This window comes from Bubalus kerabau, chromosome 9 (assembly GCF_029407905.1).
Source record: "Bubalus kerabau isolate K-KA32 ecotype Philippines breed swamp buffalo chromosome 9, PCC_UOA_SB_1v2, whole genome shotgun sequence".
Taxonomy (NCBI): Eukaryota; Metazoa; Chordata; class Mammalia; order Artiodactyla; family Bovidae; genus Bubalus; species Bubalus kerabau.
Genome location: NC_073632.1, coordinates 36,222,490 through 36,240,835, shown reverse-complemented (window position 1 = coordinate 36,240,835; position 18,346 = coordinate 36,222,490). Strand labels below are relative to the sequence as shown.

At 38.9% G+C, this 18,346-nt stretch overlaps 1 protein-coding gene across 1 annotated transcript in view; it reads left to right on the top strand.

Annotated features, from left to right (window-relative positions):
- Window positions 1-802: 802 nt before the first annotated feature.
- CLVS2 (clavesin 2) overlaps window positions 803-18,346 on the top strand; it is a 78,173-nt gene continuing 60,629 nt past the window's right edge. Inside the window, exons 1-2 of the mRNA XM_055535022.1 lie at window positions 803-1,191; window positions 13,994-14,168. Of these exons, the coding sequence (XP_055390997.1) occupies window positions 803-1,191; window positions 13,994-14,168 (564 nt within the window). The remainder of the gene's footprint in view (window positions 1,192-13,993; window positions 14,169-18,346) is intronic.

Genomic DNA, 18,346 nt, shown 5'->3' with positions numbered 1-18,346 from the left:
GGTGGGGGTGGGGTTGGGGGGGAGCCCACGCGGGTGCTAACGCCACCAAAAACCCTTCTGGTGTCTTAAGAGATCACGGTGTTTCCAGGAGGGGAAGAGGGAAGGTGCGCTCTCTGCAGTCGCCACCTAATTGGATCCTAATCGTTTTCAACGGAATCCCACAAATGTCTTGGAAATAGCATCTCTGAATAAGTAGGAGAAATAAGCTTCGTTCCCCTCTCTTTCTCTTTCTCTCTTTTTTCCTTCTGGCAAAGACACTCACTCTCCCCCGCCCCGAGCTCAGCGCGCTGAAGAGCCACCTTATTATTAATCAGAATTTCCATCGTTATCCCTGGCAGGAGCATCGTTCAGTAGGGACCGCAGAAGCATCAGAGTGCTGGGGCTGAGATGTGCGTGGGGGTTGTTTTTGTTCCATCTCGGAAGAGAAGAGGACGGTACCAAGATCAGCACCCCCTGTGCTGGGTGCAATTAGGGGTGTTTTGTTAGGAGAGAGAGAGGACAAGAAGAGGGGTCCTGGGCCACCGGAGGGCCGCATCCCTTTGGAGGAAAAGGAAGAGGGAACCAGAGCAGGACGTTGTTTTTAAGGAGGGGTGGGGAAAGAAGTTCCTATCTTTCAGAGAAAAGGTGCAGGAAAGCAGGAGCAACAGGGTAGTTGATTGGACACCAAGACAAATCATTTCCTGTAAAGAAGAGGAAGCAGGCAGAAGGGAGGTCTGGAGGCTGGAGTGTGGTGGTGGCCAGGGCCAGCTTGGTGGTGGGACAGTCAGCAAGAGAGAGGCAAGGCTCAGGAACACGCAGGACAATGACTCATTTACAAGCGGGTCTCTCTCCTGAGACCCTGGAGAAAGCCCGCCTGGAGCTCAACGAGAATCCGGACACACTGCACCAGGACATCCAGGAGGTGAGGGACATGGTCATCACTAGGCCGGACATTGGCTTTCTCCGCACAGATGATGCCTTCATCTTACGCTTCTTGCGGGCTAGGAAGTTTCATCACTTTGAGGCCTTCCGCCTCCTGGCCCAATACTTTGAGTACCGGCAGCAGAACCTGGACATGTTCAAAAGCTTCAAGGCCACCGACCCTGGCATCAAGCAGGCACTGAAGGATGGTTTCCCTGGGGGCCTGGCCAATCTGGACCACTATGGCAGGAAGATTCTAGTCCTTTTCGCGGCCAACTGGGATCAGAGCAGGTAAGTCCTAAGTGCAGTCTTGTGCTGGGTCTTCTTTTACTCTCCCATTTTCCAGAATGTATCCTGAGCCGTGTCACCGTTTTACTGCTTTGAGGGTACTGTTTATTTGGCTCTTGAGAAAAAGAGAAACCTGAGCTAAGGCGAGAGTTTTTGGTGGCTGCCTTGAGGGGTGGTGGGGGCTTTTTATTTTTACAGTTGAAACTCTTACTTCACTAGCACCCTTTTTCTACTGGAGATTTAAGTATATCCTGAACCTTATTATTGTGCTGTGTAATCTAAATCATTTGGCTTCTAAATAAAGCTGCTACATTTTTCAGCTCCTGAATAAGTTTACTGTTTTGTGGAGAAATGAGTTTGAGAATAGAGACAACTTTCCCTCTTTCCTCCCTAAAGAAATTCTTGGTTTGTTTTTTTTTCCCTAAAGAAATTCTTAAGCTAGATTCATCATCACCACCCTCCTTCCCCTCCATGTCCTCCTCCTCCTTTGCATCTCTCTCTCTCTCTAGCACTGCAATTTTATTTTTTTAAAAAAGAAGAGCCTGGCATTCAACCAATATCAAGTAGCTTTATTGCTTGGGAACTTTTCTGCTTGGTGATGTGTAGATGAAGGAGTAATATGACGTGTGTCACTTCAATAAAGAGGAAGAGTTGTCCCCTCTGTTGCTGTGCGTACTGCCGACACCGAATATGAAGGCTGACTGGTGTGGTTGTTCTACACCTGTCACTAATCTAAAGAATGTGTTTCCTGTCTGATGTGATTTTTCATCTTTTGGAAGGAAGTGAAAAATATTCAGATCTGTCAGTTGGTAGACTTTTTTGAGCTCTCTGTCTTTTTAATAGAGGAGAACTAATATTCTTGTTTCATCTACATGACAATAGAAAATAACAGACAATGACTTCTCCTTCCTCAATCGGGGGAATTATTTTCTTAGATTGAAAGATATAAGAAATTATAAAAGACTCTTGTTGGAAGGTAGTTTCAATTAAGTTCAAAGTTAAATAAATTTCATGAAACTTAAAAATGTTACCAGAATTATGAATAACAGGAAGCCTGTTGTTAAAACGCCAGTGTATTTTTAGTTCTGTGAACCGTGATTTTTGATGCATCTGGTTAGTTTAAACCATCTCTGAAGCAATTTTAAAAGACTTTATAGTTACTGGGAAACCTTATAGATCTTATAGATCTCCTATGGCTTCTCAGAGTCTTGGGATCTTACAATGCAAATTAATATTTTGAACAGGTGTTTAACTCTTCGATTGGTCTCCTATTCTCTTTAATTTTAGGTTGAGAACTACTCTAACTCCTTTTTAGGTAAATAAAAAGATAAATTACAACCTGAAGAATCATAAAGCTAAGACACTCATTGAAGGAGTTAGCTGTTGAGGTGAAATGAAGTTCTCTTTCTGTTTGTTACTTTGGTTATTTATAGAGATTTTACTCTGCTTTTTATCAGGTAGCAAAGTTGAAAGTCTCATGAAATGCCATCTTTGACCACAATTTCTCTTTAAAAAGTTTTTATTTCATCTAAGGAGTACATTGAAGATTTATGCAAACCAGTTATTGTGTAGATCAAAGTTGAAGAAATTTATTCAAGAAAGAATCTAATATTTCATATGTCAGTTAGGCAGGAACTTAGTTTATTGAGCTACCATGGAGTGGGAGCTGTGGAAATGGTATGTTTAAATATGTGTCAGAGTCTGTTAAAGATATCCTTAGGGAGGCAGATAGCCCTTAGAGACATAAATCTACATCAGACCTATTTTCCTTTATTTTTATAAGTGATCTAATATTCACATTGATTTATAAACCTAATTAAGTTGAAAATCACTTGTAGTTCTCACCTATATGAGAAGGTGATTATTCTGGATTTACTAATGAAACTGTGTTTTAGTTGTCTATCTCATGCTTTCATATAAAGTATAAGTTGCTAGTAATCAAATATATCTCCCTAGAAATCTACAATGGGAGGGGACTTATTAATTGATATATAGAATTATTTCTTTAAATCAACATATGTGACATTAATGTATATGGGACATTAAAATGAAAAGCTATGTCCTGTACAAATACCTTACAGGATCTATAGACTAATAATTGTGAATTCTATTTCTAATGTTTAAATGAATAGGTATGATCAAGTAATAGTACTTCAAGATCAAAATGTATACACGGTATTTAGAGCTTGTCTAAAATTCAGTTGAGTTTCCTCTTCCTATATTCTTTTAAAAAAGTTCCCCTTCCTTCTCCTTGCCTCCTGCCACCCCCATCCCAGATCTAAGTATATGTATATATGGAGCTAGTGGTAAAGAACCTACCTGCCAATGCAGAAGACATAAGAGACATGGGTTCAATCCCTGGGTCAGGAAGATCCCCTGGAGGAAGGCATGGCAATTCACTCCAGTATTGTTGCCTAGAGAATCCCATGGACAGAGGAGCCTGGAGGGCTACATACAAAGGGTCACAGAGAGTTGGACATGACTGAAGTGACTTAGCAGCAGCAGTGGATAAACAGCTCCATCCTCATAGTATCTTCTGTGAAGCTTTATCATGGGGACATGTGCATAAAGACTGTCTCTGCCCTGCTCTGAAACCAGCAGGACAGCTGCCTTTCTGACAGTACCAGGGTGTCACCAGCCCTTTTCCTGCCTTCTGCCTGGATCCTCTTCCTTCCTCCACCATACATCTTCAGGGCTTATCTGACCTGACTCTGACAGAAGTTTCTGCCACCTTCCCTCGATGTTTACCTTGTGATTGTTCTGTTAGCTGGATATGCCATGTGCCGGAGTCTCTTGCTCCCCATCCCTCCCCTGTTCTGTGAGTCAGGTGTTCTCCCCTTCCTGCTCTGATCCCTCCAGCCCAAACAACCTGGGTCCCTGGAGAAGACAGCACATCTCAACATAATTCTAGCCATCTTCCTTGAGTTGTTCAGTGAGTTGTCTGGCTTTCGGTAACTTAAGAAAAAAAAAAAACAGTTTTAGAAGAAACAGAATTGTTTTAAAGAAAGAATAGGTGGGAATTGATCAGGGTTACATAGGGAAATTCTAGAAATGAGGTAGAAGAAAATGCACCCTCCCCTTTTATTTCCAACTTCTCAAAGGGGATAAGCAAAATATTCTTTGTGAATTTTGAAAAACTTTGTAAAGACCCATGAAATAATTGATCTGTATAACAAAAAGCAAAAACAAAACTAAGCTTTGTATTATAACAGCACCTAAACTAGAGTTAATGTTCAGCAAATGTTTGTTGAGTTGAATTGAATTATGCATTTTTTTTAAAAAAAGGTTTCTAAGTAGGAAGTTATCTGATATATACTTTCTCCTATATTAAATTTTTAGGACAGTTTTCGGTGCTTCTCAGGAGACTGGAGACAGTAAATACATGTGAGATGGTGACTATAAATAAAATAGTGTCTCTTCCTTCTGCAATATAGTGCAGGTCAGTTTCAGGTTATTGCAAATAACTGGACCATTTCCAAAGCCTTTACAAGAAATAAGGAATCGTCGGTAAGACGAAGGTATAATATTTACAGTGTGCCCACCTAATAAAAATAAAAAAATAATCAAAATGCTGAAATGTCAAAATGACTTTCAGTGTGGTTTGTGGTTCTTTTTAAAAAAACATAGAACAGGTTCAGATGATTTATTACATTTATTGAGCAGGCTATCCTTGGAAAAGATTCACATAATCTTATCTTCTTTCTTTCAAATTGTCCAACATAATTTCTGAAAGCAAAAGTAGATTCCACAAGATTAAAACCCATTGAACTGATTCCCTGCAGCATGATGATGCGGTAGTCCTCCATGCATTACATGGTGTCTTGCTTTCCTGAGTGACGGTACCCTGCTTCACGACTCAGCAATACCTTCGCATTTCCCACCTGATTTCATCAACAGAATGTGATGATAATGTACCAAGAAGCTAGAGCAGATTACACTACCTTAAGAAAGGAAGTTTGGAATGAAAGTAGATTGTACTCTAGACCCTAGAGCGTGCGAGCAGGTATCTGAGAGCTTGAAATTCACTGGCATGTAGTGATTGGGAAAGTTCATGAGTAAATTGTCTCACCCAAAACATAATATTCTGATAATAACATATATTCTGATAATTGGCCTGTAATTTGTCAGTTAGCCTGCAAGTGGTATGTCACGTTTGTTGCTGTGGTTTAGTTGCTAAGTCATGTCTGACTCATTCCAACCCCATGAACTGCAGTGCACCAGGCTTCCCTGTCCTTCACTCTCTCCCTGAGTTTGCTCAAACTTATGTCCATTGAGTTGGTGATGCCATATTTAATCCAACAGATGACCATTGATTTGGAATCAGATTAACAACCACTAGAAAACAATTAAGTACAGTGAAGTTAATGATTCTAATATAGCGGCAATTCAGAAAGCACTGACCGTCTTGCAGCATGTTTGGCTTGTCATAATGGACATTGATTATCACTTTTAGTACTGAAAGTTTGAAAGGGCTGGAAGACTGATTGGTGAGACCATGCTAAGATCCTCTAACCTGTCCTGGAATTTGCCTGAAAAATGTGCTATTGTCATTCTGTTTGTTCCCACAATATGGCTTTTTCATACAAAAGAAAATACACAAATGGCCAGCTGTTTGAAGCTTTAGTTTGAATTACGATTATATTGTAATTTATTTGGCTTCCCTGGTGTCTCAGACAGTAAAGAATCTCTCTGCAATGCAGGAGACCTGGGTTCGATTCCTGCATTGGGAAGATCCCCTGGAGGAGGGCGTGGCAGCCCACTCTAGTATTCTTGCCTGGAGAATCCCCATGGACAGAGGAGCCTGGTGGGCTACAGTCCATGGAATCCCAAAGAAAATTATTTGGCCAACCTTCAAAATGAAAGAAGATTATGATGATGGTAGCTTTAATTTTTTAAAAAAATAGCCATAGACTATACATATTTGTTTTATTCTCAGCCACCAAAGCTTTACTATTCTGTAAAAGTGCAATAAAATAAAATAAAATAACTAGAAATAGATTAAAATAGACAAGAGCAATTAACTAGATAATTACAGAGAAACACTTTTACTTGGTAATTTGCAAAAAGCAAGCCAAAAAAGAGGTTTAATTTTTTGGACTGATTTTTCAAGTCTTCCTGGCTCTGTTTACTAAAGTATTTAAATATTTCTCAACTTTTTGTTTCATGGTAGGGTCAGGATTCCTTAACTTCAAAATCCTAGAGGCACTGCTGTGCTGTATTACAGTTGATTTTAAGATTGTGCTCAGTAACTCAGTTGTGCGTGACTCTTTTGTAAACCCATGGGTTGTGACCCACCAGGCTCCTCTGTTCATTGGATACTCCAGGCAGGAACACTGGAGTGATTTTCCATTTCCTGTTCCAGGGAATCTTCTCAACCCAGGGATTTGAATCCACATCTCCTGCATCTCCTGTATTGGCAAGTGGATTTTTTTTACCACTGAGCCACCTGGGAAGCCTGATTTTAAGATTAGGTCAATCCTAGAAATGGCAAGTATGGATTCCGTGAGGTTTCTGTCTCAGCAGAGCTTCTGTATTGTTTCCTTATAGGGATGCTCTTTAAACAAATATTCTGGGAACTGCAGCTTATTTCAAAATATGCCCTTGGTTCATACCATGAAAAATGAAAGAGAAAAATTATTGTCCTGAGAAATGTTATCAAATACTGGAACAAATCTCTGAACAAAATAGGACAGTCTCTAAAAACTAGGACAGTTATGCAGTAATTAGAGAAATAATCCTGAAATAACAGCAATGACCAGGAGCGCCAAACTTCACTAGGACCTTGATTGGGTCTGGCCCAAACCAGGCCATTTTCATGTTTCAAATATGCACCTTTAAACAAAGTTGAAAAGAAGCAATGGATTTGGTGTTACTATTGTGCTCTGAATGGATGCTTCAAAAGAAATCTTTAAAGATACTTTAAAACATGAGCCAACAGTTAGTAAATTAACAAATTATCCTTAATAAATTACTATATTTCCTCCATTCTGAGAAAAAGATTGAGCTCTTTTACACCACTGAAGGCGGGTATATATGTGTGTGTATATATTAACATAGTTAATATAGTTATTAACGTAGTCAGTGGCGCTCTTGATGTGAGGGAAAAGATGTCCTTGTACGTTGGCTGGATCTTTACATCAAGTAAACTGAGTGAATAGTACTTAATTCAAATCAGAGTTTTAAAAAGTACACTTTTCCCCAGCATTTGCTACATACTTAGAATTTTAATAGGTGCTAGGGGCAAAAAAAAAGACACATAACACATTTGTCCTACCATCAAGGAACTTACAGCCTCTCTGGGAAGAAAAACATGAAAAGCTAAATGACTATCAGAGAGATAGTGAGTGTTTAATGAGGATACAGCTTGCTAGTGCTGAGAAGTCTGGGCAGAGGTGGTAGCAGCCTGCTCTGTGTTGTGTGGAAAGAATACCACTTGTTTGGGCAATGTAATTCAACCTTTTACTTTTTCATTTTAATTAATCCATCCATTTTAAAACACTTTTATACAGTATGCTATATTGTAGCATATGTCATGTTTTATATTATATACAATATTTTATATATATATACAGACACATATATATATGCATGTGATATATTTTATATACACATATATATTTTATATGTGCCAGGCACTATTCTAAGCACTTTATAAACATTCATTTATTAAATCTTCTTCACAATCATGAGATAGACCCTGTTAATATCCACATTTTGCTGATAAGGAAACCGAGGCACAGAGCAGCTAAGTATTTCACCCAGAACTGTACAATGAGTAAGTGAATTGGTCAAACTTATTTTGTGTGTACAGATAGTGAACCAACATAAATCTGGGAAAAAAAACAAATATATCAAAAAAAGCAAGCTCTGATAATTAAAAAAATCCATCTATGGTTTAGAAAATCTTGATTAAACATCAGAATGTAGACAATTAGGCACAGAAAGTTAAGTTGGTAGAATAAATATTCTTAAGCCAAAGACTGTACTAAGCAGCTAAGTAAACAGAGTATTCTGCCCTGAGGAAGAGTTGCCTTTCCAATGTTTGTATTTTTTTTCCAACACGACTTCATTCTGTTTTATTTCATTTTGGTGGTAGTAGGTGCACATTTTTAAACTTTTTTTTTTTTCCCAAATAAAGACATTTTTCCTCTGGATGTTTCATTTCCAATTATTTTCTTGTTCTCACTCACCTATGTTTCCATAGCAGTAAAATTCTGGAAAACACTCAGCAAGGCTGAGACAGCTTCATATGCCTAGTGATGATGTGATGATTTGGGATTTCATATTGCCTCAAAGGTTTGTAGACTTAGCGTCTTCCCATTCTGACTCAAGATGTCTTGATGTTTTCCTTCCGCCAAAGCCCCTTGCTGGGACCAGGCTGGAGCTGCCCTGATACCTGTCCTGGTGCCATGTTGGTATCGACTTTCTGATCCTTCTGATGTACATTATGCCACTGACACATAAAAACACAGAACAGCTATTCATCAAACTCTGTTCTAGGTCTTGGCACCGTAAGGAGTGGAGAGCTCTGTGGTGTCAGAAAAACCTAGCTTCTCATCTAGGCTTCCAGTTTTACTCTTACAGTGATTTCAGAAAAACTAAATTCTCTGAGACCTCCTCTGTGTCTTTATCTTCAAAATAATAGGAGCTAAGCCATGCACAGAGACTTTGGGCTTATTTTGAGATTAAGATAATGCTTTTGAAATTGCTTTGGAAATCTTAAATGGTTACACAGATAGAGATATTATTATTACCACTCAGTAATATAAAGCACCTTGATGGATTCATCAACTTTAGCACCAATGATACCCCAAGGCATTAATGAAGGTAATTCTGCTCCTTTGTCTCTCCCTGTAGCACCTTTCTAACACAAGTGCTTTAGACATTGGGAAATGTGGCTTAATGAATCTGAGGGTTGGGGGCAGCCTTAATGAAGAATTTAATAATGGCTGATTGATTTAATGACCAAGGCAAGCTGCTTGCTGTTGTGCTGCTCAATGTGATGCCAAGATGCCAGTTTTTCCATGTCAGGCTAAAGAAAGGGCTGGAGAGTAGGAAGGAAATGACCTGTTTGTGATTTGTGTTGCTCTTTGCACTCATGGTCAGCTCTAGTAGGGGATGAGACCTTGTGAACCCCAGGAGAGAAGCACAGGCCAGCCAACTCCCCAAAACCTTGCAAGGTCACAGGCAGAAGAGGCTTCCCTGCTCTTGATCACCCAGATAGTTAAAAAAAAAGGACAATTTTTCTTTTTTTTTTTTACATATTGTAGCAACTTTGATTTAAGAGCAATGGTTTACATAGTCCCAAGTTGTAAAATCCCTTACTGGTGTCATTATTTCATCATCTCCAAGTCAATTTCGGATGCAGACTTTACCCGATGCTGCTTTGGGAAGCTCAGTTAGGAGTCAAGAGCTCCATTAACATGTTGGTTTATTGTTTATGGCTTTCTTTCAACATAGAAAGGAAGAATAGCAATGGTGGATCTACTATAATTGGGGTGTAAGCCTCAAACATGAGCTTTAGAAATACTTACTGTAGTAACATCTAATTTGTGAAGTACAGCAGTTAGAAAATAGTTTTAACAAGGATAATGAAAGTCAGATTCATGAAAACAGAAAATTCATAAAATACTCCATTTCTTCAGAAGATATTTTATGGACTTTGGCATGTAATAATGTTCTGCTTAGGAATAACCTGCTGAGCTGCTAATGGTAGTAATGTGACATGTTTGACAACAAAGGATTGGAACATCAAGAGTGGTTTTGACCTGCCCTTTGAATGCCGTTATTAATAGCTAGAGTGTTTTTTATATTTCTTCTATTAAATGTATAGTATATAACGTATACTTCTAATAAAAGAAATATAAAAACACCCCAAGCTAACTGCATTCAAAGGGCAGGTCAGAAAAGAATCCACCTGCCAATGCAGTAGATGCAAGAGATGAGGATTTGATCCCTGAGTTGGGAAGATCCTCTGGAGGAGGAAATGGCAACCCACTCCAATATACTTGCCTGAAAAATCTCATGAACAGAAGAGCCTGGAGGGCTAAGGTCCATGGGGTCGCAAAGAGTTGGACATGACTGTGTGATTGAGGGCACATGCGCACACACACACACACATATTAATATAATTTATATAAAGGTCATTTAATTCTCTTTTTGGAAGAAGATATTAAATTAAAAAAAATTGGTTAAATTTACTGTATTGATGATCCTGGGATTTACCTTATTTCCTTTGGAATAATGATATGCATGTAAGTTTTTCTCTTGCTTTGACACAGTTTTGGAAAACCATACTTAAAATGTGTTATTTAAAATAAATTGCCTCTTATTTTCAGCCTTTACTGGTGTCATGGTTTATTCTTATTCTATACAGTGCATCATTCTTTCAAAGCTGATTTCAAATTCAAGTTTTACTTAATGCTATTTGGTATTCTTACAGGAAAATCTAAGAATGATCATAATGGGAGGAAGTTCTAAGTTGGATTGTTCTAATTTTTAATTTTTTCAGCCATTATTATTATGAATTTCAAAAATTAAAGTGAGTATTTTTTTAGAGGGGGCTCTAAGTTTTAACCGAGCTTCCTCGGTGGCTCAGATGGTAAAGAATGTGCCTGCATTACACGAGACACAGGTTTAGTCCCTGGGTTGGGAAGATCTCCTGGAGAAGGGAATGGCAACCCACTCTAGTATTCTTGCCTAGAGAATTTCAGGGACAGAGGAACCTGGTGGGCTAAAGTCTGTGAGGTTGCATAGAGTCAGACATGACTGAGCAACTAACACTTTTCACTTTAAATTTTAACCAGAAATACAGTCTTTCTGCTCCAAACTTTTCAGTCTGTGTAAGTTCATAGGGGTTCTGGTCACAGTACTGTGTTAGGCCATTATATTTAAAAAGGAGATGAGCCGGCCATGAAGTGACTGATAAAGGTGTTCAGTCATTCATATTTTACAGTTTTAAAGACAGATAAGTGGCAGAGCTCTACAAAAAGTTTTATCTTATAGACTTACATAGTATTTGGGGAATGCCATATCCTTGCTACTGCTAAGTTGCTTCAGTCGTGTCCGACTCTGTGCGACCCCAGAGACGGAAGCCCACCAGGCTCCCCCGTCCCTGGGATTCTCCAGGCAAGAACACTGGAGTGGGTTGCCATTTCCTTCTCCAATGCATGAAAGTAAAAAGCGAAAGTGAAGTCGCTCAGTCGTGTCCGACTCCTAGCGACCTCATGGACTGCAGCCTACCAGGCTCCTCTGTCCATGGGATTTTCCAGGCAAGAGTGCTGGAGTGGGTTGCCATTGCCTTCACCAATGCATGAAATACATAGCCTGTATACTCTTGAGAGTCCCTTAGACTGCAAGGAGATCCAACCAGTCCATTCTGAAGGAGATCAGCCCTGAGATTTCTTTGGAAGGAATGATGCTAAAAGCTGAAACTCCAGTACTTTGGCCACCTCATGCGAAGAGTTGACTCATTGGAAAAGACTGTGATCCTGGGAGGGATTGGGGGCAAGAGGAGAAGGGGACAACAGAGGATGAGATGGCTGGATGGCATCACTGACTCGATGGACGTGAGTCTCAGTGAACTCCAGGAGATGGTGATGGACAGGGAGGCCTGGCGTGCTGCAATTCATGGGGTCGCAAAGAGTCGGACACAACTGAGCAACTGATCTGATCTGATGTGATACTTTCCAGAGATTTAAAAATAGTCTCTTGATCTTTGCCTTTAACAGTAGCAGTAAGCTCTCTAAAGATTGTCTTTACTTTTTAAGTAAAATTTACAAACAAATATTCTTTAGTTCTGATTACACCCTGCCTAGTGCACTGTGAGTGTGGTGACCACTATAGTGAAGAGTGTGCTGTGTGTGCATTCCAGCAAACCCTTCTTGAACACACTGTATACTTAGCATTACTCACATGCTCTCACATGAATCATATCTTTGACTTCCCTTCCCATTCCCCCTCCTCTCACCTGGCCACTGCCAGTGAGTTGCTGTGAGATAGTCATAGACACTCTCATTTAAGGAACTCAGCCTCAGAATGATAAATCATTGACTTGTCCAGGGCCACACAGCTAATGAGGAACAATGAAGAGATTCCATCTTGAAGTCTTCTGACACCAGGCCCTTTGCTTGATTAATGCTGGGACCCTAAAGAGATTCTATTCCAAACTACTGATATTACAGATGAGGAAATGAGGCCCAGAAAAAGTGAGAAATTGCCTGAGGTTTCACTGTTAATTTTTCCTTCCTTTCTGAACTACTACGCTTTCTCCCTTCTCCTCCAAATGTTTTTAGAAGTAAAAATAGAACTACTCCCTCACATGTGCTCATTGTCTTAGACGTCTTCCTGGTGAGCCCATCACTTCCTCTAAATCCCAATGATTTCAACTCCTAATCCACCACCCTCCCCATCCCACCTCTCCCCTGATATCAGGATCTCTTTCTCTAGTTTTTCCTGGACACCTGCGCCTGAATGAGCAAAAAAGTAAACTTGAAAGCAGGGTGCTAAAAAAGGAAAATTGTTAATATCTTCCATAAATGTACTAATTTCTCTTGAAATGCGGGGATTCCCTCTTAGAACAATTACCTCGTTTTCCTCTCAGCTCTGATTGCATTACCTCCTTCACTTCTATGAACATGGGATTGATATGCTCTTGGTTCTGGAATTTTCAATATTGAGCTTTCTCCTGAGTTTGAAATTTACTTTCTCAGATGTTTACTTGATATATCTTCCTGGGTATACTACCCGTTTCTCAAGTACAATCTATTCTATTCCAAATTCTACATTTCCAGCCATCCTTAACTGCATCCTTTTTTTTGCATTTATGATTTTGATGAAAGTACCATTTACTTTAGATAGCTTACTGGTACTGTCAAGAGCAAGGATCTGAAGCTAGAATCTGCGTGTCATCTTTTACTTTTCCCTCAATCTTAGCCCCCACATCTAATTAAGTATTAAATTTTAACAAGTTTACTTCAAACATACTTCTCAAATTTGGCTTCTTTTCTTCTTACTTCCACTGCCTTTGTTGAGACAGTGCCTTTGTGTACAATTAGTGTCTTTGCACTCAAGCTCTGTTTTACAAGAAAGGAAGAGCATTTATTGGATTTTTACAGTGTGTCAGGGACTGTGCCAAGCTGCAAGGTAGAAAAAGATAAAGATTCAACTCCTGAGTGTGGGTGGCCTGTGTAATAATAGGCAGATACATTTTCCCTTTTATTTTCATTGATTTGACTGATTTTCCTTTCTTTCTATCCATCCCGCCTTTCCTTTTTTCTTTTCTTTTATCTTTATGATATAAACTCAGTCCAAGTAATTAAAATCGGTTGACACTTTCAACCACAACTGTTTACACATGGTGTTGTTTATTGATGAAACTCCTTCAAATCTCATTCTCAAATTTCCCACATGTGAAAATATGAAATGTCAGTACTTTTAAAAGCATTCCTGAACTATTTAAAAGTACCACGCCTAGTTTTTAGGGAATAGTGCATTTGCTGAAAATGAGATTTTGTAAGGTTATAAGAAGGCCTGTAAGGAAAAGAAATGATTATAAAATATGAAACAAACTGTAGAATTTTCAAAAGCATTGGGATTTGTTTTGGTAGAATGCATGTTAAGTTCTAATATGTCCCCTGAGTATAGTGAATAAAGTAAACTTCATCTTAGAAGATTTGTAAACAAAATATTTTCCTTAAGCTTTCTGAGGTATTTTAAAGGCAATTTTTAGTATGCTAAAGACATTCCATAGTTTCTACAAATGGTGGTTGTCAGATTTAATGCAGTACTTTTCTGTTGCTGATAGGTACACGCTGGTGGATATTTTGCGTGCCATCTTACTTTCTTTAGAAGCCATGATTGAAGATCCTGAGCTTCAGGTGAATGGATTTGTTTTGATCATAGACTGGAGTAACTTCACCTTCAAGCAAGCTTCTAAACTGACACCAAGCATGCTGCGCTTGGCTATTGAAGGCCTTCAGGTAATGATTTACAGATTGCCGAGTTTCTCAGTCTCCCATGTTTGGCTTATCTCTAGTAGAGTAACAGGATGTCTTACTTAAATAATAATAATAATTAAAAAACAGTTTTTAAGCACAAACACTGAAACACTAACAAGATAAAGGATCATAGAAGAAAAGCTAGAAGATGTGGGCCTTTCAATGATGGGAATTTTGTGGTACTTGGCAAAGCCTTCACTATGTCTAAACGTTAAGTGGATGATGAGCTGAGATTTTTATCTTGCTCATCAGAACGAAATCTGGATTTTAATTATTAGCTATTTAGGTTTTTGTTTCCCTTTCTTTTTCTGTGTATAGTTGTTAATTAGCTAAATGTTTGCTTCATTATTACGTTTAACCTGGTGAATTTGGGGGATGATTAGCAATATCTTCATGTGGTCCGACAACTGTTGGAAAGCCAGTCAATCAATATGTATTTTCATGCCTAAGATGTGGAATCACTGTTTTGAATTACTTCTTTAGACTTAATTTGGATTTTTGTTACTCTTTTTTTGTGGAGAGGCCATCATGTGGAATTGACATAGGAATGGTGCGTCTTCCAGTGAATGACATTTACCTGGTTGCAGATTATGAAATAGAAAATCAATTATTATTTAGTGGCATGTTATAAACCTAATATTGAAAATTTCTTTTTAGCTTTTAGGATGTCCTTCTTCTACTCTATGCTGTCTGCTACTTTATATATAATATTTTTGGAATAAAATTTAAATTCTTAAAAAGATTTGCAAATTAATTCTTAAGTGATGTTATTCAATATTTATTCTTAGTGTGTTCAACGTGCATTTTAGAATTTTGCAGCAGTTAAATTTTTGTAACTTTTACCAATGAAAATATCATAAAATAACTAATTTTATCTTTGTCATTCATTAGGCCAGGATGTTAGTTCTCTTTAAGTCAAATAACTAAAATTATCTAGAGCTCTCTGCTGCTGCTGCTAAGTCGCTTCAGTTGTGTCCGACTCTGTGCGACCCCAGAGACGGCAGCCCACCCGTCCCTGGCGTTCTCAAAGCAAGAACACTGGAATGGGTTGCCATTTCCTTCTCCAGTGCATGAAAGTGAAAAGTGAAAGTGAAGTCACTCAGTCGTGTCTGACTCTTAGCGACCCCATGGACTGCAGCCTACCAGGCTCCTCCGTCCATGTGATTTTCCAGGCAAGAGTACTGGAGTGGGGTGCCATTGCCTTCTCCGGTCTAGAGCTCTCAGTTTAGTTCAATTCAGTTGCTCAGTCGTGTCCAACTCTTTGCGACCCCATGGACTGCAGCACACCAGGCCTCCCTGTCCATCACCAACTCCTGGAGTTTACTTAAACTCATGTCCATTGAGTTGGTGATACCATCTAGCCATCGCATCCTCTGTCATCCCCTTCTCCTCCTTCATTCTTCATAATAATTTCTGACTGTGTCTAAAGGCACCTAAATTGATGGATGATGACCCCCTAAAATAGGGTCACTTTTCCAAGCAGCAGGCCATCCTAACCAAATTGAATTCACAGTTTGGGTTTTGCCTCTGGAGTGAATAAAAAACTGATTTTTTTACATGAATATGTTTTTCCTGATGCAGGCTTCTTGACTTGCTCCTGGTGAGTCAGCCTTGCTGCTACCTTATCTTGAACAACATTTTCTTTTTAACTCCATAGAGATAGTTAATATGGGTTGGAGAGAGGGCAACACTTGGAAATGTGTATATCAGGTAGAATCAGTCCTAATTCTGCCCTATTGCCAGCAGCATGTAAAGTGTTCTTCACAGAGAAAACTAGTTACCGCCAGCATATTGCTTAACACAGAATGGTAACTTAGCCCTTGATTATTGTGATTCCAGTTTCGCTGGCAAGAAGCACAGGCTAGGCCTTCAGCACATGAAGAACTGGAGAACTCATATTATTTCCAAAAGATTGAAAAAAACCACCTCAAGGATAAGCCTAGTATCTTGCTATTTACTAATTTACACACTTTACGGAGTCATTTAATAGTAATAAGTCATCACTGGAGGAAAAAACATGCTTGGGAGCTTGTACATATTTGGGAGCTTCCCATGACTCATGGCCCCAATTAGGACTTTTTAAGTGCTGAGAGTCAGCACAGCAAGAGCTATAGTCAGATTCAACGTCTGTGCTTGTGTTAGAGAGGGAAATGGTCCCCTCTCCCCACAGGGATCTCTACTGAACTTCCTTGTTTCTATCCACCATCACTCTCCCAATTCCCTTTCCCTGCTACCAGGACCCAGACTGCATAAGCAGGCTTGATTCCTCCTGGTTGCTGATTGGGAAGCCACTTAAAAGAAGGGAACTCCTCCATGGGAATAAATTTGACGTGTTACTACTTTTAAACTCAGTTTTTCCTTGGTTCAAATTAATTTCTTTTTAATTTAATCTTTTTTTTTGGCTGCGCTGGGTCTTCATTGCTGCATGCGGGCTTTCACTACTTGTGGTGAGCCGGGGGCTATTCTTCACTGTGGTAGCTTCTCCTCAGATTGATTTTAAATGCTCCATATCTATATCTGTGTCTGTGTCTATACTGGTATCTGTAAACAATGGTGATTCTGAATAGGAATGTAAGATGTGCTAAAAATGTTCCATTGTGACATGTGCGCTTTCGTATTCAGTTTTACATATGAAAGTAACATTTTCTGACTTTTCTAATTAAGACTCTTTTATTTTACATTTACTATGTGAGAAATACTATTGTATAATGAGACATGTTTCTTGCAGAGCTTGAATAAACTTCTGAGATAACGTAAGATCATAAAATATTTGAAGTAAAGATACATATACACAATTTTTGATCGTTAAACACAATTATCACTATCACAAAGATCATCACCACCACTACAATAATAAACCCCTTCCGATTAACCCAATCGGAGAAATGAAGAAGTAAAAATATTTTTAATAACTCAGTGATCATTTATATCATGCTATCATCCTGCTATAATGTTGTTACTTTTACTTGTTGTTGTTTAGTTGCTAAGTCATGTCCAACTCTTTTGTGACCCCCATGGACTGTAGCCCACCAGGCTCCTCTGTTCATGGGTTTCCCAGGCAAGAATACTGGAGTGAGTTGCCATTTTCTTCTCCAGGGGAATTTCCTGAAACAGGGATCAAATGTCTCCTGCATTACAGGTGGGACCACCTGGGACACCTACTTTATCAGGCATAAAATACATCCTAGGGAATTGAACCCAAAGTAAGAAAAGCTACCAGTGGCTCTAATTCCAGGGAGGAAACTTGTTTTAATGATGTATATTATTAATGAGATGTTGCTATGTTTTGAAGAGGGCCTATCTCTCATCATTTTGAGGGGACTATGTAACCTGTCTACCCTCACCAATCCCCTTTTTTCTCAAGTATTTTGAGTGACTCAACTGGAGATAGCACCTTATACTTTGGATAAAATATATAGGTTATTGCTATAATATCCACCCCTGTTCACAGTACAAGGCTATAGAGGCAGACAGACCTGGATTTGGATGGCAGCCCTGCCACATATCAAATATTTGAGCAAATTACTTAACTTGTTTGGATGTCAGTCTATTCATTTATACTAATTTTAAAGTATTAAATTAGAAGTGATACATCTTGCACCTAGCAGGTGATATTAATGATCAAAGTAATTGATGTGGATAAGCTCATTTTTCAAGTGGCATTTCTTTCTGGATGTGTGCTGATTTTCTCACAATTCAGTGACTACCTTGACTGTGAAGACTTAAAGATGATTGACTTTGGGAATCTGAAAAATATCATACTTTGTCTTAAATGCTCAGATTATAGATGCTCAGATTACATTTTTTAAAAATCGCTTCACTTTGTGGTTAAATAGCATCTAGATATTTTCATAGCAGGTGCCAAATAATATATTTTTTCTTGTTGAAAGCCAGGCAAAAAATGAGGTTTTTTTCACCTGGTAAAAATTAATCTTTGTTTCTTTAGCCAGAAGCTCCAGCACAGTTGGAATGGTGGTGATTGTAGAGATAATTTTGGCCTTAAGGGATGAACAAGAGTTTGCTAAGTGGGTAAGGGCAGGAAGAACAGTTTGGACAAGGAAACTTTAGGGAGGTAATTTGAACAAAATGAAAGTGAAGTCACTCAGTCGTGTCCAAAACTCTTTGTGACCCCATAGACTGTAGCCTACCAGGCTCCTCTG